The 20,498-nt window shown below is 41.3% G+C and overlaps 1 protein-coding gene across 2 annotated transcripts; it reads left to right on the top strand.

The window, feature by feature from the left end:
• Window positions 1-5,671: 5,671 nt before the first annotated feature.
• XKR9 (XK related 9) lies at window positions 5,672-20,271 on the top strand. 2 transcript variants are annotated; one of them, XM_043539500.1, is made up of 4 exons: window positions 5,672-7,008; window positions 10,068-10,439; window positions 18,569-18,792; window positions 19,410-20,271. In XM_043539500.1, the coding sequence occupies exons 2-4, from the start codon at window positions 10,168-10,170 to the stop codon at window positions 20,048-20,050; spliced, it is 1,137 nt and encodes a 378-aa protein (XP_043395435.1). In that variant the 5' UTR covers window positions 5,672-7,008; window positions 10,068-10,167; the 3' UTR covers window positions 20,051-20,271. The 2 variants fall into 2 exon arrangements, with proteins under 2 accessions (XP_043395435.1, XP_007054096.2); XM_007054034.4 differs by lacking the exon at window positions 5,672-7,008 and adding an exon at window positions 8,680-8,888 and having other exon boundaries at window positions 9,864-10,439.
• The last annotated feature ends 227 nt before the right edge of the window (window positions 20,272-20,498 follow it).

The following is a 20,498-nucleotide window of genomic DNA, read 5'->3' as shown; positions in this document are numbered from 1 at the left end:
TGTAGACATGGCCTTAGTGTCCAGCAAAGTTATTAATTTAAGCTCCCAGGCTCATCTTTTAAAGTTGTTGTGCAGATTTCCCTTGAGAATGAGGACTAAGTGGTCAAATACAGATGGATTGTTTTGTGAAAAGTGTTCACCCACAGGGGATATGGTGTTTTTGACTTTTATCATTTTCCTGTATAAGTTCATTTGAGAGAACAGTGATTGTCTGGTTTCACCCACATAGTTGTGGCTGGAGCATTTAGTGCACTGGATGAGGTACACCATATGTCGTGATAGGCATGTGTAGGATCCATGGATCTTGAAAGGTGTGTTGTTGGAGTTGTTGATCATCCTAGCAGTGGAGATATGTCTACAGGTTTTGCATCTATTCTGACAGTGTCTGGTGCCGCTTTGAGTTGGTATGTCCTGGTCTGTGGGAAGCTTGCTTCTGATAATGAGTTTGGAGAGGCTGGGGGGTTGTTTGAAGGCCAGAAGAGGAGGGAAAGATCTTTCAGGAAGATTTATTTCAGGATGTAGTCCCCCTGAAGTATGGGTTGTAATTGTTTAATGATACGCCATATGGGTTTAGTAAATACTCACCAGCAACCACACACCCCACAACAGAACCACTAACCCAGGAACCTATCCTTGCAACCAAAGCCCGTTGCCAACTGGGTCCACATATCTATTCAGGGGACACCATCATAGGGCCTAATCACATCAGCCACACTATCAGAGGCTCGTTCACCTGCACATCTGCCAATGTGATATATGCCATCATGTGCCAGCAATGCCCCTCTGCCATGTACATTGGTCAAACTGAACAGTCTCTACGTAAAAGAATAAATGGACACAAATCAGATGTCAAGAATTATAACATTCAAAAACCAGTCGGAGAACACTTCAATCTCTTTGGTCACTCGATTACAGACCTAAAAGTTGCAATTCTTCAACAAAAAAACTTCAAAAACAGACTCCAACGAGAGACTGCTGAATTGGAATTAATTTGCAAACTGGATACAATTAACTTAGGCTTGAATAGAGACTGGGAGTGGATGGGTCATTACACAAAGTAAACTATTTCCCCATGTTTATTCCCCCCCTCCACTCCCCACTGTTCCTCAGACAACTTGTCAACTGCTGGAAATGGCCCACCTTGATTATCACTACAAAAGGTTCCCCTCCCTCCCCCCCGCTCTCCTGCTGGTAATAGCTCACCTTAAGAGATCACTCTCGTTACAGTGTGTATGGTAACACCCATTGTTTAATGTTCTCTATGTATATAAATCTCCCCACTGTATTTTCCACTGAATGCATCCGATGAAGTGAGCTGTAGCTCACGAAAGCTTATGCTCAGATAAATTTGTTAGTCTCTAAGGTGCCACAAGTCCTCCTTTTCTTTTTGCGAATACAGACTAACACGGCTGCTATTTTGAAACCTAACTAGGGGTGTGCGGTCAGAGGGGTTTTTTATTTCCATACTGAAGCAGGTTCTCTCAGGCTATTTGGGTGGTCCATTCCATGATGTGATCTACTTCTCTGGTAAAGTGTCCTTTTTTGGAGAAGGTGGTTTTAGTGTGTTTATACTGGACTTTCTCCTTGGAACATATTCTATGGTATTTGAGTGCCTGGCTATAGATTTCTTGATGCATTTGGGATGGCTGCTGGATCTCTGAAGGTAAATGTGGTGATCCGTGGGTTTCTTGTATATGGTATTCTTTAGGTTCCATTGTTGAAGTTGATGGTGGTATCCAGGAAGTTGATGCTAGTGTGGGAGTGTTCCAGAGAGAGTTTAATGGATGGGTAGTGGTTGTTGAAGTTGTGGTGGAAATCTCTCTGGATACCATGATCAGCTTCAACAATGGAACCTGACAGACAACTATATAAAAGAAACCCACAGATCACCACACCTACCTTCACAGATCCAGTGAAGGTAACTATTCTAAACAGTGGGAGGGACAGAATTAGGATTATGTGCTATCTTTACAAGCAGAATTTTTGGGAGGGTACCAAAGTCTGGGTCTGACAGTATTATGATGTTGGTCTGGAAAGTACTACATCTGTTGATGATCCTTTCTGCAGTGATTAAAAATCTCTCTCTGGGACCAAATTCTGGCTGGAGCTGTTTATATGTGTATACCAGAAATTCCATACAGCAGATGGACAACAGACAATTATTGGCTGTCTCTGTTCTGGTGCCTCCAAAATTTTGCCAAGCCAGTCTCTTTAATCTATCTGAACCATTATTTATATCACACTAGTCACATTAATTTCTCACTTTCCAGGATCTTCAGCCTCAGAGGGGCAATTACAGGATGTTGCTTCGAGTCAGAGGGGCTAAGGCTGCATTTTATATACATATGCTCTGACTCAGCAGTGGCCTTTACACACAACCTTCCCTCCCCCTTCTAGATTACTCCTACTGTCTATAGTTGAGCATGGGTCAGTGAATGGAATTGGACTCAGCCAGAAATCAGGTGCCTTAAAATGCTGTTTTGCAGTGTACATGTGCATCTGTTTGGGGCTCCATTAAACCTATTTTCATCCACCAGGTAAAATTTGGCTCTTGGGTTAGGCATATCTGTGATGTCATATATAAAAATGATGGGACCTGAAGATACCTAGGCAACTTGTGTATTTTGGTAGCTGACTCTCTCTAATGTAAATCCATTTTTTTTTGCATAATCCTGAACATATGAGGGGAAAACCTCTTCAGATTTGCTAAAAATCTCCCACAAACTGTACCGGGGATTTTTTTCCTCCTTAATTGCTTTGAATGGTAAGATTCTGACTGCTTATCAAATCAACCATCAAGTGTTTTTCTTTCTTTTTTAGTATCAGTGTAAATTTCTTCTAAATAAATAATGTATTTTCTAATCACATGTAGGAGCTATGAAGCTATTTGGTCTGTAGATGGCAGCAGTAATATCCTTTGAGGAATTAATTTACAGGTTCTTTCTGCCGCAAGAAAGCCTTTGGTATTCATTTCCAGAACCTGACCACTAGGCACAAAACTTTGATACCCCTCTTACTAGTATGCACTGACTGAAGTTAATATGTTTTTGCAATTCTACTAGATCTTCTAGAGTAGACAGTGATTTGCTTCAGCTTCTCCAATTCAGATAGAAGGTTTGCATTTTTAGTAAAAGCATACTAACCAAAGATTATTTATTTGGGAAAAAATAGTCTGAACAGGGAGTGTGAACATTATAAACAACAAAAGAACTAAACAAAATGAGTTTTGAAATGAGGTTGCTTCATATTATACAACCATATGATATTAACTTATGGCCAAGTTTAAAAAAATTTTTTTTTGGTTCAGATAGACACCTTAAACACCTTTAAAAATGTGGCCCTCAGCTTTTATCTTTTGCCCATGATATGTGTAACTGCTGAGAGTAAACACTTTTCATTGAGGCTAAATAATAACATCTCTATTGCCTAAGCATGGAAATATAATTCTGTGTTTATTATACAAACTTTGCTGAATAGGGTAATGCAAACAATTTCACAAAATAAATCATTCCAATATAATTTAGAAGCTGCTAGTTAGAAGTATTAGTGATATAGGATTTTTTTTTGTTTGAGTTTTTGTTTGTTATTTTTATACCTTTGCAATTGCAGCTATTTTTAAAACACTTAAAAAAAGATATATGTATTTTCTGGCCATCAGCAGACTTTCCCTTTTTAATCTGTTGAATCTTTATGCTTCCCCATTATTGCATTTTTGCCAGGGAGAATTTTTTTGTACACTTACCTGTTTCAAGCATCAAAACACATTCATCTGTTCATCTCATTGCATGAAAAAGCAAAACCCTTACCTTTTGTATACATTTTATATGTATCTTATTGGAAAGACAACCGCCGAACAATTCTTTATTTATTAATAAGTCAAATATATTCACAAGATTTGCTAAATCTGCATATATATGTATATTGATTTTGATCAATAAGTCTTAAGAAACCAGTGTTATTTCAACAAGTCGATATACTTTCATGGAGTGAAGGACGTGAAATGAGATTTAGTTAAATAACCTTTATTTTAGGACTATATTAAAAATCCATAGATAAAGGCTTTTTTAGAATTCTATTAGAATAATGTATACATTCATAAGGATTGGCAGTTCCAGATATCTCACAGTTTATTAACTATGTCACATGGTCAACAGGTGATTTAAGTTTCAGTTTGCATTATGCCACATAGCCTTTCACTTTTGCCGATGGCAAACTTTCGAGACACACAGTGACAGTATGAGAAATGTTCAGACCTTCAAAGCTGCTTGGAGCAGACCAGGGATTTTACAGTGAAAACGTTGACTTGTCTGTGTCAGGTATTAAGGTAAGTTTGCATTTTATGATAGTGTTTTAAATATACTGCAAGCAGTAAATGTCTACTTTTTAGTTTTCAGAGTAGCAGCTGTGTTAGTCTGTATCCGCAAAAAGAACAGGAGTACTTGTGGCACCTTAGAGACTAACAAATTTATTAGAGCATAAGCTTTCGTGAGCTACAGCTCACTTCATCGTATGCATAGAATGGAACGTATAGTAATATATATATATATACACATACAGATAAGTTGGAAGTTACCACACAAACTGAGAGAGGCTAAGTAGTTAAGATGAGCTATTATCAGCAGGAGAAAAAAAACTTTTGTAGTGATAATCAAGATGGCCCATTTAGACAGTTGACAAGAAGGTGTGAGGATACTTAATTTAAGGAAATAGATTCGACATGTGTAATGACCCAGCCACTCCCAGTCTCTATTCAAACCCAAGTTAATGGTATCTAGTTTGCATATTAATTCAAGCTCAGCAGTTTCTAGTTGGAGTCTGTTTTTGAAGCTTTTCTGTTGCAAAATTGCCACCCTTAAATCTTTTATTGAGAGGCCAGAGAGGTTGAAGTGTTCTTCTACTGGGTTTTGAATGTTATGATTCCTGATGTCAGATTTGTGTCCATTTATTCTTTTGCGTGGAGACTGTCCTGTTTGGCCAATGTACATGGCAGAGGGGCTTTGCTGGCACATAATGGCATATATCACATTGGTAGATGTGCAGGTGAATGAGCCCCTGATGGCGTGGCTAATGTGATTAGGTGCTATGATGGTGTCACTTGAATAAATGTGAGGATAGAATTGGCATCGGGCTTTGTTGCAAGGATAGGTTCCTGGGTTAGTGTTTTTGTTTTGTGGTGTGTGGTTGCTGGAGAGTATTTGCATCAGGTTGGGGGGCTGTCTGTAAGCGAGGACTGGTCTGTCTCCCAAGATCTGTGAGAGTGAGGGATCATTTTTCAGGATAAGTTGTAAATCTTTGATGATGCGTTGGAGAGGTTTTAGCTGGGGGCTGAAGGTGGCAGCTAGTGGCATTCTGTTATTTTCTTTGTTGGGCCTGTCCTGTAGTAGGCGACTTCTGGGTACTCTTCTGGCTCTGTCAGTCTGTTTTTTCACTTCAGCAGGTGGGTATTGTAGTTTTAAGAATACTTGATAGAGATCTTGTAGGTGTTTGTCTCTGTCTGAGGGATTGGAGCAAATGCGGTTGTATCTTGGAGCTTGGCTGTAGACAATGGGTCGTGTGGTGTGTCGTGGATGGAAGCTGGAGGTATGTAGGTAAGTATTGCGGTCAGTAGGTTTCCGGTATAGGGTGGTGTTTATGTGACCATCGCTTATTAGCACAGTAGTGTCCAGGAAATGTAGAGCTTCTGCTCTATCTCAGAATGACTGTGAAAAGGTATGTTGGGTTTCAGAACGGGCACATATTTTAGCACCGGATACTAAAATTGTATTTCTTATGGATGATATCTTAACAGATCTTGTATGGTAAGCAAGTTTTGAGCCTAGAGTTCTTGGATTAGGGACTAGGAGATTCCAGGTGCTGTGGGGCATAGGAGACAACACCCTTCTCCAAGTCGGCATTGAACTTGTACCCCACATGGTATTAGGAGATGCTTTAACTATTGGAAGGACTGTCATAGATTACACATAAACCCTTGTGTACATTAAGGGTCAGATTTCCAGTTGAGATTTCAGATGCATCTGCAAAAAGGCATTTGTGCATAGTCTTGTGATTAAGGCAGTAGTGGAGTTTGGGAGATATGGATTCAGTTTGTGGTTCCGTGACAGAATTCCTGTGTTACCTTGACAAAATAGTGATTATAATACTTCCCTATTAAAGAGTGTGGAGAGGATGAATTCGTTAATGTTTGTGAGTTGCTCAGATACTGAAATAAGGGTACAGAGATTGGGCCCATATGAGTAGTTAGAAGTCCAATTTACACACACATATTTCAGGCACAAAAATCACAGATCATGCCTGAAGTCATCTAAAAGCTTGCCCCCAGGTATCCCATAGCATATTGCACATTATACATGTTAATCCTGCTATTATATATATAATATAATATATTATATTAAATCCAACAATTATATTCTCCCTGTCCATATAGAAGCATAAGACTTATCATATTGGATCAGACTGTTTATTCATCATATCTTATTCTGCCTCCTGTAGTGGCCAATAGCTACATTCTTATATTTTCAAATAGTGATATTATTCTTCATCCTCCATCCTAAAAACTGTGCAATAGGTACTGTGTCCCATTGCAATGGCAGTTAAATATTAAGGGTAAGTGAAGTGACCCTTACATATCAAGTATATTCAGAGCTTTATTTTTTTTCTGAAGAAACATATCTATCAGGTTGCCAATTTAAATATTACATACATGAAAGAATTATTATTAGGTTATGAAATATTAGTGAGTGCAAAGTTCGGTTTAGCTCATGCACTACTGTGTACCAAAGTTTACTCCCCTAACCTCCCCAGATCATGTCAATTGAACTTGATATTTGGAAGAAGTTAGTGACAGGGTTTTTTTTTTTTTGTCAGTTGAAGGGACTCCAGGTATCTGAGTTCTGAGAGTACCTCACTCTACTGGCCACAGGCCAAGACTTGAGATAGGAAGTAGACAGAACAGGAGACTCGTAATAGCTAGGTCACTATTCAAAATTTGGTCTGGTCAATATCAATTAAGAATTGTCACAATCTTTCTTGTGGTCTATGTCATATTAGCTAATGGTCTCAGTTCACTTCTTAGTGGGCAGGTGTCCAAAAATCACAAAAATCCAAAGCAAGCCCAGCCCAACTCTCTTCCTCCCAATCCCTCCTGCCCCAGCTCTGCTGGCTGCCCCCAGGTGTTCCCCATAAAGTGTCTGTCTGATACTGCTTTGGTTGTGGTGTGAGCCTGACATTTTGGAATGTTCATATGTTTGGTTGTTTTGGTATGCTGCCAAAATTTTCCTGACTGATGCACGTGAGAGAATAGAAGGGAACTGGTGCCTTTTAACAGTTTATAATTCAACAAAAACTGAATGGAATTTTATGAGACAAAGAAAATGCAGTTCCACAGCTCATAGATTCATAGACTTTAAGGCCAGAAGGGGCCATTGTGATCATCTAGTCTGATATCCTGCACATCTCAAGTCACAGAACCCGCCCCGGCACCCCTCCCCCCCCCCACGCCGTCCTCTTGTAATAGACCCATAACCTCTGGCTGAGTTATTGAAGTCCTCAAATCATGGTTTAAAGACTTCAAGTTACAGAGAATTCACCATTTGCTCTAGTTTAAACCAGCAAGTGATCTGTGCCCCATGCTGCAGAGGAAGGCAAAAAAATCCCAGGGTCTCTGCCAATCTGACTTGGGGGAAAATTCCTTCCTGATCCGAAATATGGCAATCAGTTGAACCCTGAGCATGTCAGCATGACCCCCCAGGAAGACACCTGGGAAAGAATTCTCTATAATAACTCAGAGCCCTATCTATCTAGTGCCCCATCTCCGACCACTGGGGATTTTTGCTACTAGCAGTTGCAAATGGGTAGAGTTACCAATTTTGGTTGGGCATATTCCTGGAGGTTTCATTACATGACATAATCTTTAATTAAAGCTTAATCTTTAATTCCTGGATACTCCAGGACAATCCTGGAGGGTTGGGCCACATACCATTGTAGGCAATTTCATCATCCCATCACCTCCATAAACTTATCAAGCTCAGTCTTGAAACCAGTTAGATTTTTTGCCCCCACTGCTCCCCTTGGAAGGTTGTTCCAGAATTTCACTCCTCTGATGGTTAGAAGCCTTTGTCTAATTTGAAGCCTAAACTTGTTGATGACTAGTTTATATTACTTTGTTCTTGTGTAAACATTGGTGCTTAAATAACGCCTCACCCTCCCTGCTATTTATCCTCTGATGTATTTATAGAGAGCAATCATATCTCCTTTCAGCCTTTGTTTGGTTAGGCTAAACAAGCCAAGCTCTTTGAGTCTCCTCTCATAAGGTAGGTTTTCCATTCCTCTGATCATACTAGTAGCCTTTCTCTGCACCTGTTCCAGTTTGAATTGATCTTCCTTAAACATGGGAGACCAGACTTGCACACAGTATTCCAGATGAGGTCTCACCAGTGCCTGGCATAATGGCAATAACACTTCCCTATCTTTACTGGAAATCCTTCGGCTGATGCACAGCCACATTTCATTGGTAGCTCATAGTCATCCTGTGATCAACCAATACACCCAAAGTTTTCTCCTCTTCTATTGATTTCAACTAAGTAGTCTCCAGCTTATAGCAAAAATTCTTGTTAGTCCCTAAGTGCATGACCTTGCACTTAGTACTATTAAATTTCATCCCATTTCTATTTCTCCAGTTTTCAAGGTCCTCCAGATCTTGTATGATATTCTGGTCCTCCTCTGTATTGGCAATACCTCCCAACTTTGTGTCGTCTGCAGATTTTGTTAGCACATTCCCACGTTTTGTGCCAAGGTCATGAATGAAAATGTTAAAGAAGATTGGTCCCAAGACTGATCCCTCAAGGACATTCCCTCTGCTGAATATCAAAGGTCTGCTGAAAACAAGAGAGGTGTGTGAGATTGTCAAAGAAAAAGTCACAAAAATCATTATTATGGAAATTGTTAGGCAACCTTAATATAGGGACTGTAATCTGCTTCCCCCGATAATAAGGATACATATTCTACAGTAAAGCAGGGTCTGGCTAGTGATTCCTTCACAGGAATGATCATTCATGCAAACAGCCTTGATCCTGTTCAGTAGCCTAAGGGGTACTCTTTTGTAGTCACTGAATATGGGCAAACCTGAAAGATAAAACCATTAAACAGTGAAAAGTCTTCCAATCACACAATGTGTGTAGCTGTATAATGATGTGTATTCAAGGTATGATTGTTCTCCACTCTTTGTGGGCGCTCAGAGGCAGAGGAAGAAGGTAGTATCTTGAACAAGCCCAGATTCTCATGGATTAGCTATTGACTGTGGAAGACATTTTAAAAAAAAGTGTTGTAGCCATGTTAGTCCCAGGAGATTAGAGAGACAAGGTGGGTGAGGTAAGAAGGGTCTGAAGAAGAGCTCTGTATAAGATCAAAAGTGTGTGCTGTCACCAACAGAAGTTGGTCCAGTAAAATATATTACCTTACCCACCTTGCCTCTCTTATATCTTTTGAGAGTCCAGAAAGGCTGGTTTCATGAATATTCTGTCTTAATGAGTAGTGTTGGGAAGGAATCATAATCTTTACCCACATTAACTGAGGTTTAAAAAGCTCGTGGTATTGGGCTTCTTTCTTAGCATCTCTTAACTCTACACTTAGAAATGTCCACTTATAACAAGAAAGTTCCACTCATACCGGGCAAGGTTCAGAATCACTGCTGTCAGGAGAGTAATTTCAACTGGTCAGACATTTATCTTCCCCAGTGATTGTCCATGAGCATCCTCCATACACTTTGCTTTTCCTTTTAAATTATTATGTGAATTGCTGGGGGGCTTTATGCTTTTCTGAATTATTGCTCTTGTTATTGGTGATCCTTCATTTATTCTTCTTTTCAGGAGCCAGAAACTAGGAAGAATGACATGTACCAGCATAATTAAAAAGATGTTTACACGTACGCTTTCTGGAATGGACATGTAGCAATGGTATTAGTTTAGTATTCTAGCAAAGAGCATAAAAATTGAAGTCTCTTTATTTTGATTCAATTTTCCATACTGAAAATATACACTACAGCTTTCCTTCATAGGAAACATTATGAGAAGGTTGTATCACGGTGTAAGAGTGTATTTAGATATGCTCTGACTTCTTCTCCTTCTTATATTAAGTGATAACACAAAGACAATAATGAAAAACTAACTCATAATGAAATTAACTAAGTGGAATTTTACTATGTCAGTTCTTGGAATTGTAATTTATGTAGCTGATATTGCAGCAGATATCTGGGTCACTAGTAACTATTTCTGTGAGGGACAATATTCTTTGGGTATCTTGACACTGGTTTTTAGGTGTCTGTCATCAATAATAGTACAGATTTTTAGTTATGAATGGTTTAAAGAAGACTGTGAAAGCCCTGATCCTCGGAAGCTGAACTGGATTTTTCTACTTCATTTTTTGCATGGTGGAATTTTTACAAGGTAAAGGCCAACTTTCAAATATTAAAAAAATAAATCATATTGCTTTTAAACACTCTCCTACAGTATTGCCTCCCAATATTGAAACCATGAGCTAATACATAAGAAACTGAAAGCAAAATTCATTGGAACTAACTTTAAAAAATGTGAAACTGACAATCTATTTTCATTGTCCAAAATGAGGGAGTACATAATAAAGAGTGAATTTAAAAAAAAAAACCTTTCACTTTTAGTAAAGTGTGGTATCATTTGTAACATAGTTGATGAAATGTGTTCTTTTAAAATATATAAACTGCCGGGATCCCTAACAGCTGTGGTTGCTATTTTGTAATGAGCAAATTTTTTCATAGACCTGATTTTGCATGTCGGTTTATTTATGGCACTCAGCTCATCTGCAGATGCTAAATGAAATGTTGGGTTGTTTCAAAAATTATATAAGTATAAGCTTTATATTCAAATGAGCTGCCTGAGTGGCCAGAATGGATGCTAAAATATTTATAATTTATGAACAGTCTAACAAATCTATCCCGAAAGAATAGATAATTGATAATTTAGTAAAGCTTTTGATACTGTCTCGCATGACCTTCTCATAAACAAACTAGGGAAATGCAACCTAGATGGAGATCCTATAAGGTGGGTGCAAAACTGGTTGGAAAACCGTTCCCAGAGAGTAGTTATCGGTGGTTCACAGTCATGCTGGAAGGACTTAACAAGTGGGGTCCTGCAGGGATCAGTTCTGGATCTGGTTCTGTTCAATATCTTCATCAATGATTTAGATAATGGCATAAAGCAGGGGTCTCAAACTCAAATGACCACGAGGGCCACATGAGGACTAGTACATTGGTCCGAGGGATGCACCACTGACCACCCCCCCACCCACTGCCCTGGCCCCGCCCCCATTCCACCCCTTCCATGAGGCCCCGCCCTGCCCCGCCTTTTCCTACCCCTGCCCCCATTCCAACCCCTTCCCTGAAACCTCCACCCCAACTCTGCCTCCTCCCTGCCCCCAGGGAGTGCAGGAGGGGTGCGGGGTGCGGCAGGGGCTCAGGGCAGAGGTGCGGAGTGCAGCAGGGGGCTCAGGGCAGGGGGTCAGGATGCAGGAGGGGTTCGGGGGGTGGATCCGGCCCGGCGCACACTGGGGGCAGGGCAGGCTCCCTGCCCGCCCTGCCCCTGCGCCGCTCCAGGAAGCGACCGGAACCTGGGGTGGGGGGCAAAGGGGTCTGTGTGTTTTCCTGGCTGCTCCTCTAGGTACCTCCCCCGAAGCACCCATTGGCCGCGGTTCCCCATTCCCGGCCAATGGGCGCTTCGGGGGAGGTACCTGGAAGAGAGGCCAGGGCAACACACAGACCCCTGTGGCCCCCCTCCTCCTCCCCCCCAGGTTCCGGCCACTTTCCGGAGTGGTGCGGGGGCAGGGCAGGCAGGGAGGGAGCCTGCCCTGCCCCTGGTGCACGCAGGGCCGGAGCCGCTCTACGTAAACGCTGGGGAGGCGGGGAGGGGGCTGCGGGAAGCTGGCGGGCCGCAGAAAATAACCCAGTGGGCCACGTGTTTGAGACCCCTGGCATAGAGAGTACACTTATAAAGTTTGCGGACGATACCAACCTGGGAGGGGATGCAAGTGCTTTGGAAGATAGGATTAAAATTCAAAATGATCTGGACAAAGTGGAGAAATGGTCTGAAGTAAATAGGATGAAATTCAAGAAGAACAAATGCAAAGTACTCCATTTAGGAAGGAACAATCAGTTGCACACATACAAAATGGGAAATGAATGACTAGGAAGGAATACTGCAGAAAGGGATCTGGGGGTCATAGTGGACCACAAGCTAAATATGAGTCAACAGTGTAACGCTGTTGCAAAAAAAGCGAACATCATTCTGAGATGTATTAGCAGGAGTGTTGTAAGCAAGACATGAGAAATAATTCTTTCACTCTACTCTGCACTGTTTAAGCCTCAACTGGAGTATTGTGTCCAGTTCTGGGTGCCACATTTAAAGAAGGATGTGGACAAACTGGAGAGAATCCAGAGAAGAGCGACAAAAATGATTAAAGTTCCAGAAAACGTGACCTATGAAGGAAGATTGAAAAAACTGGGTTTGTTTAGTCTGGAAAAGAGAAGACCAAGAGGGGACATGATAACAGCTGGGGACATGATAACCCCTAGGGAGGTTGTGGAATCTCCATCATTGGAAATTTTAAAGAGCAGATTAAACAAACACCTGTCAGGAATGGTCTAGATAATACTTAGTCCTGCCATGAGGCAGGGGACTGGACTAGATGACCTCTCAAGATGCCTTCTAGTCCTATGATTCTATAATATCTAGTACACATCTTATTCTGGAGGAATCCCTTTAACAACATATGTGGTATTCACCTCTTACCACATCTGCTCCCCCAGGTCTGAGCTCTGGAGCTCATATTCAGTGCATCAGATTTGCACTTACTTGGTGTTTGGACAAACTCAGGCTCTGATGGTTGAGTGTGTGTAACAGGTTGATTTACTTTAACAGTTTTTCTTGAAAACATTGCAAACTATACAGTTGTTTACATTTCAGAGGCAAGAACCAGATGTTTGCATTCTTAATTGTTTTATAACTTGAAAAAGTTACAGATGTTTTGCCAAGCAGTGTAGGATTTTATTTATGGAAGATTACTCAGAACACAGTAAAACAGATATGCAACAAATGTAATACAAGAAAACAATTCCACCTGTGAGTTTCTTTCTTTTAAGTAATGGCGTCAGAGCCAAATCATGGAAGTAGTGCACAGCTTGTATGTCAAGGTTGCATTGTAAGAATCTCTGCAAGGAGAAGGGCATGGAATCAGCCCTCTAGGCCAGTGGTCTCCAAACTTTTTGGCTCACGCACCCCCAGGGTGAAGACCAGAAGACCTGCTGCAGGCGTGCTGCTGAAAGAAGAAGATCGGAAGACCTGCCACAGGCGGGCCGCCGGAGGGGAACACCAGCCCTGGACATGCAGAGCTTCTGCCGAAGAACAAAAATGGCAGAGTGCCGTCTGGCGGTGATCCTGCTGCCGCGCACCCCCTGGGATCATCTCGCACACCCCCTGGGGTGTGTGCACCCCAGTTTGGAGACCACTGCTCTAGGCCATGAAGTAGTAACGTAGCTGCTCTGTAGCTGTGACTGCTGCTTCAGGACTGCAATGCTTAGCCCCGAGGCTGGTGTACACTCTGCCTTCTTTGGGGACAATGGGTAGTGCATTGCTGGGACACAGGGAGCCCACACAAAGCAGATCACTGCAGCAGGTAGGTGGCATAGATGTTCAAATCCCACCTCTCTCCTTTTCCTCTGTTAAAGCAAAGCATTGTCATAGGACCTGTATCCTCCATGGCCACAGAGCAGGATTTGGCCCTTAATGCTGGTGAAAGGTGTCATAGTTAAAATTCAGGTGACTGAAATCTGTCTGCTGAACAGAAATATCATGAGCTGCAGCACTGCAGGCTGTCCCCACCAATGTGCCTCACCCCTGACCTGGAGGGATCACCCACCTACACTGATGAAAAGGGTAGTTCAGTTTCCATGCCTATTCACTACTGGTCTCTCTGCTGAAGCAGCCAGGTGTGGTTGTAGCTTCCCCATTTTAACTCAGTCATCAGATGCATTCACCATTTCTGTAAACAATCACTATTTTCCCCACTCATGTCCCTGGTGTGGAACCCCCAGCTAGCACCATAGGATAGTTGGCCAAATGTAGGGAGAGAGGTCACACTTGGAATTTTGGGCCTTGTGCCTGGAAGCCCCCTAGAATGGCTCTGCAAGGAGTCTGAGCTGTGCTTAAACTGTCCCTGCATTAGAATCCTTTCAGAATGACTATCAATTTTACATGGAAAGCTCTCAGTACTATGGTGACGGGCAGCAGTATAAAACATGGTTTGGCTAAATTAAGAAACTTACCTCAAAATATGAATATTTTTGAGCTTTAGAAAGATCATGGCATTTCAGCATCTCTGAAAACAGCCTATTTTTTTTTTAGTGGTATTTCAGGCACAAATCGAGTCAAGATGGTTTTTTTTGGGTGTGTTTTACAGTCTGATTTGAAAAGCAAAGAGGTTTGAACATGTCAGACAAGTGTCCAAACTTTTGGATGCTACTTTGAGCCTAATCTGAACTTCTAAGATGTGTTCACTGTTAGTATATATTTCAGAGCTGGAACCAGCCTTCTCAGGAAAACCCTAGCCACGGGACACACCACCAAAAAAAGTAGGGAAAATAAAAGTTAATTCCCTAGTGGAATGGCTGTTTTTCCACTGTTTTGCCAATAGTGGAGTTAGAATCGGTTCTCTGGACAAGGCTAGTGGAAGTTCCAGGGATTTGAAAGTGGAATCAATGATAACTGAATGGTCTCTCTTCAGCAGACAATTTGCACACCAGATGTTTATGAATCACTTAAAAGCAGAGACTGGGCAAGCACTCATAGAATCATAGAATCATAGAATATCAGGGTTGGAAGGGACCTCAGGAGGTCATCTAGTCCAACCCCCTGCTCAAAGCAGGACCAATCTCCAATTAAATCATCCCAGCCAGGGCTTTGTCAAGCCTGACCTTAAAAACTTCTAAGGAAGGAGATTCTACCACCTCCTTAGGTAACGCATTCCAGTGTTTCACCACCCTCCTAGTGAAAATTTTTTTCCTAATATCCAACCTAAACCTCCCCCACTGCAACTTGAGACCGTTACTCCTTGTCCTGTCCTCTTCTACCACTGAGAATAGTCTAGAACCATCCTCTCTGGAACCACCTCTCAGGTAGTTGAAAGCAGCTATCAAATCCCCCCTCATTCTTCTCTTCTGCAGACTAAACAATCCCAGTTCCCTCAGCCTCTCCTCATAAGTCATGTGTTCCAGACCCCTAATCATTTTTGTTGCCCTTCGCTGGACTCTCTCCAATTTATCCACATCCTTCTTGTAGTGTGGGGCCCAAAAGTGGACACACTACTCCAGATGAGGCCTCACCAATGTCGAATAGAGGGGGACAATCACGTCCCTCGATCTGCTCGCTATGCCCCTACTTATACATCCCAAAATGCCATTGGCCTTCTTGGCAACAAGGGCACACTGCTGACTCATATCCAGCTTCTCGTCCACTGTCACCCCTAGGTCCTTTTCCACAGAACTGCTGCCTAGCCATTCGGTCCCTAGTCTGTAGCGGTGCATTCGGTTCTTCCGTCCTAAGTGCAGGACCCTGCACTTATCCTTATTGAACCTCATCAGATTTCTTTTGGCCCAATCCTCCAATTTGTCAAGGTCCCTCTGTATCCTATCCCTGCCCTCCAGCGTATCTACCACTCCTCCTAGTTTAGTATCATCCGCAAATTTGCTGAGAGTGCAATCCACACCATCCTCCAGATCATTTATGAAGATATTGAACAAAACCGGCCCCAGGACCGACCCCTGGGGCACTCCACTTGACACCGGCTGCCAACTAGACATGGAGCCATTGATCACTACCCGTTGAGCCCGACAATCTAGCCAACTTGCTACCCACCTTATAGTGCATTCATCCAGCCCATACTTCTTTAACTTGCTGACAAGAATACTGTGGGAGACTGTGTCAAAAGCTTTGCTAAAGTCAAGAAACAATACATCCACTGCTTTCCCTTCATCCACAGAACCAGTAATCTCATCATAAAAGGCGATTAGATTAGTCAGGCATGACCTTCCCTTGGTGAATCCATGCTGGCTGTTCCTGATCACTTTCCTCTCATGTAAGTGCTTCAGGATTGATTCCTTGAGGACCTGCTCCATGATTTTTCCGGGGACTGAGGTGAGGCTGACTGGCCTGTAGTTCCCAGGATCCTCCTTCTTCCCTTTTTTAAAGATTGGCACTACATTAGCCTTTTTCCAGTTATCCGGGACTTCCCCCGTTCGCCACGAGTTTTCAAGATAATGGCCAATGGCTCTGCAATCACAGCCGCCAATTCCTTTAGCACTCTCGGATGCAACGCGTCCGGCCCCATGGACTTGTGCACGTCCAGCTTTTCTAAATAGTCCCTAAACACCTCTTTCTCCACAGAGGGCTGGCCATCTACTCCCCATGTTGTGATGCCCAGCGCAGCAGTCTGGGAGCTGACCTTGTTAGTGAAGACAGAGGCAAAAAAAGCATTGAGTACATTAGCTTTTTCCACATCCTCTGTCACTAGGTTGCCTCCCTCATTCAGTAAGGGGCCCACACTTTCCTTGGCTTTCTTCTTGTTGCCAACATACCTGAAGAAACCCTTCTTGTTACTCTTGACATCTCTTGCTAGCTGCAGCTCCAGGCGGCTCTCCTGATTTCATTCCTACATGCCCGAGTAATATTTTTATACTCTTCCCTGGTCATATGTCCAATCTTCCACTTCTTGTAAGCTTCTTTTTTATGTTTAAGATCCGCTAGGATTTCACCGTTAAGCCAAGCTGGTCGCCTGCCATATTTACTATTCTTTCGACACATCGGGATGGTTTGTCCCTGTAACCTCAACAGGGATTCCTTGAAATACAGCCAGCTCTCCTGGACTCCTTTCCCCTTCATGTTAGTCCCCCAGGGGATCCTACCCATCCGTTCCCTGAGGGAGTCGAAGTCTGCTTTCCTGAAGTCCAGGGTCCGTATCCTGCTGCTTACCTTTCTTCCCTGTGTCAGGATCCTGAACTCAACCAACTCATGGTCACTGCCTCCCAGATTCCCATCCACTTTTGCTTCCCCCACTAATTCTTCCCAGTTTGTGAGCAGCAGGTGGTGTGGAAGAGATTGTTACTTTGCCTTGAAAGATGACGGGGTGAGGCCTTCATGGATACTTATTAGGAGATTTTCTTTCTTGTATGTTCATTGCTAACTGGTTCTGAAAGACTCTTTGTTTATTGCTAAACAATTCCACAGGAAATAAATGATGTAATTATCCCTTAGAGCCTGTTCTTTTAGACTTGGCTCACCATACCTACTATCTGCAGGGCTTTCCTCACCCTACTTTAAACTTCCACTTTGGAGGCAATGGGCCAGATCCTTAGGTAGCACAGGTGTAACTCCTGACATCAAAGGATCTACACTGATTTACACCAGCTGTGGATCTGGTCCTACATCTGCTTGCAGCTATCATTTTTTTCCCCAAGGAGGACTGAATAGATTTCTGTGTGCAGATGATCACAGTTGCTTCCTTAAATGTCCAAATGGTGTCTCTTTTGACTAGAGTTTAGTATTCCCTCCCCTCAAGGGGCTAAAACTAAGCACTCTATTTCCACAGCCCTACCAACTCCTCTAGGACTGAAAAACAAATGACTTGGTACTGGGAATTAAACATAGGTCTCCCACATGGCAATACAGATATCTTGAACAGAAAAGGTACTTCACAAGGCAGGAAGTAAATCTGTCATGATTCACTAGCTCCAGTATAATGTATCATTCCATTTAGTTTTCTTTCAAAGGAAATGATTATATAGCCTTAAGGACAAAATAGAAGTGTTTTGAGAGGTCATTTATACGCCCTCAATATCTGACAAAGAATCTGATTTATCATATGACACCATCCAGATCATATCATTGTATGAAATATGTGTGTCCTGAGAGTTATTTTCTGTATTGAAAGTCTCTTGGGTTCCTTAGAAAAGAAACAGCTTAAAGAATTAGGGCTACATTTAAAAAAATGAACCCACAAAAGAAAGCACAATTTTGATGTAGATGTGCAAATCAGCTGATGTGCATGTTAGGGGATACATGCATACACACATAGTTTCATGTATGCACAATCTCCAGTTTGCATGTGTACATCTAGGGATCTGGGTGCATGAAAAATGAAAGTGTCATCCTAAAGTGAAGGGGACAAGAAGGAAGCAAAGGGGAGATTCAGAAATATATCCTGTTTAAAGAAATTAAAGTTAATTAACTCAATCCTATGGTCTTTACTCAGGCCAATCTCATTCCATTCAATTTAGTTTCTTTGATTGCACCCATTACTAACATTAACCTCAATGTGCATTTTGCATTAGTAAGAAGTAAAGGTTCCCATTCAAAGAGAATTAAAAACAAATAATGATACTTTGAACTGAGAACAAAATGGCTAAAATCTTAACTAGTTTTCAGTATTTTGTAGAACAGTGCTTTAAAAAAAACTCTGTCTAACCAAGTTTTTATATATATATTTCTCTTTGTAGGTATTGGTTTGCATTGAAAGGTGGCTACCAGGCTGCTTTTAAACAAAACAGCTCTGGAGATGAACTTACTGGGGGCCCTGCCAGTATCATTCATAAACGTGCCATCGATGCATTGGCTGATATTAGTATGCTCAGGGTATTTAAGACTTTCCTGAAGACGACACCCCAGCTCATTCTTCAGATTTACATCCTGATGGAGCATGACAAGGCTGCCTTCAGTCAGTGTAAGTCTCTCTCATTTGAAAGTTGAATATAGTTAAATCTCCACTAAGAAGGCAATCCCTAGTATCAGGTAAAACTTTAATGTATTCCCTGTCATATCCCAGTACAATTTTATTTAACATTTAGTTTAAAACTTCCTCTATTAGGTTATCTATTTTACTAAACTCTGGGAAAAGTTTCACTGTAATATGTAATAATAATATTTAAGAATAACATTGTATTGTGTTTGATAAGTGAAAGCTAATGGATGTAACCAACGGAATCATTTCAGAGTAGTCTATTTTGTTTTCACTTATTGAATAGGTAGATATCTAAGGTACTTCTATGGCTCCCATTACTGAGCTCCTCACAGTCTTTAATATATTCCTCCTCACAACACCTCTGTGATGTAGGGCAGTGCTATTATCCCCATTTTACAGATGGGGAACTGAGGAACATAAAAGGCTAAGTAACTTGCCCAAGGTCACACAGAAATTAGTGGAGGAGCAAGGAATTGAACCTGGGACTCACAAGTGCCCCAACAACAGGACCATTCTTCCTCTCAGATATAAAGAATGTTTAAGTAAAAATATATTAAGTTTTTCCATGGAACTAACATCTATCCTTGTGTTTTATTTAGATGCTTCCATCATCACATCTTTCTGCAGCATTTCTTGGTCAACACTTGACTATCAGATATCATTACGAAAATCTCTGCCTGATAAAAATCAATTTGCTGGGGTGCCTCCTAAGTTACTGTACCTCTTGTATAAACTGTTCACACTGACTTCTTGGATACTGAGTATTGCACTGGCCACCCTATTAAATATCATAAGTAGTATATTTCTGCTAATATTTCTTTGGACCTTGGGCTTCAGCTGGACTTTGAAGCAACACACTATGTTTTGCAAATCTAAGAGGATGGAATTTTTATACAGGACTGTTGTTGGGATCATTCTTATTTTTACATTTTTTAATGTCAAGGGGGAACAAACAAAAATACATATTTCTAGTTATTATGCCACTCATGTGCTTGTAACTTCAGGCATAATGTTTGTGTTCTGGAAGACTTCAGTTACTGAGCAATTATATTTTACATTTGTGAGCATCACAGTTTTTCTCACTCTGGTGTTAGGTATTATTTGTCTTATTGTTTATTATATGTTTTTCCACCCCACTATTTATTTCAAACAAGAAAGTGCTTCAGATAAAGTTGATGGACTAGCAAGAGAAAGAGAAAAAGAAGAAACCAGTAGAATAAGAAATTTCATAATGCAATGAAGAGTATAGAATTATGTGAATTTTTAAATATGTGCAAATCAAAGCAAATATTACCTGGACTGTCACTTACTCTGTCTTTACTTTTCATACTTGCAGTGAGCATTTCAAGTAAAATAATTGCTAATGGGAATGGTAGTAGTTATCAGCTCTGAATAATTATTGGTTCTGCTGTACTACTCTACAAAGCAAAGACTTTATAAAATAAACTAAACACTTCTGCAAAGAATACTGGTGTTTTTCTATCACTTCAAAATAAATAAAATACAAAAATAGCCCCTGTAAAGGCAAAACAAACAACCAATCCTACTTTCCCACCCAAATCCAGTTTTATTTTTTCCACACAGAATGTAGGAAAAAAACCCCAAATCAAGTTACTGTTGATATTGTCTTAGTTTCTGAAATGTACTTGTCTTCAAAACAAGGCTCACATCTCCTTGCTTGGCAGTGG

Source organism: Chelonia mydas, chromosome 2, assembly GCF_015237465.2.
Source record: "Chelonia mydas isolate rCheMyd1 chromosome 2, rCheMyd1.pri.v2, whole genome shotgun sequence".
Lineage (NCBI taxonomy): Eukaryota > Metazoa > Chordata > Testudines > Cheloniidae > Chelonia > Chelonia mydas.
This window is presented reverse-complemented; position numbering and strand designations above follow the sequence as displayed.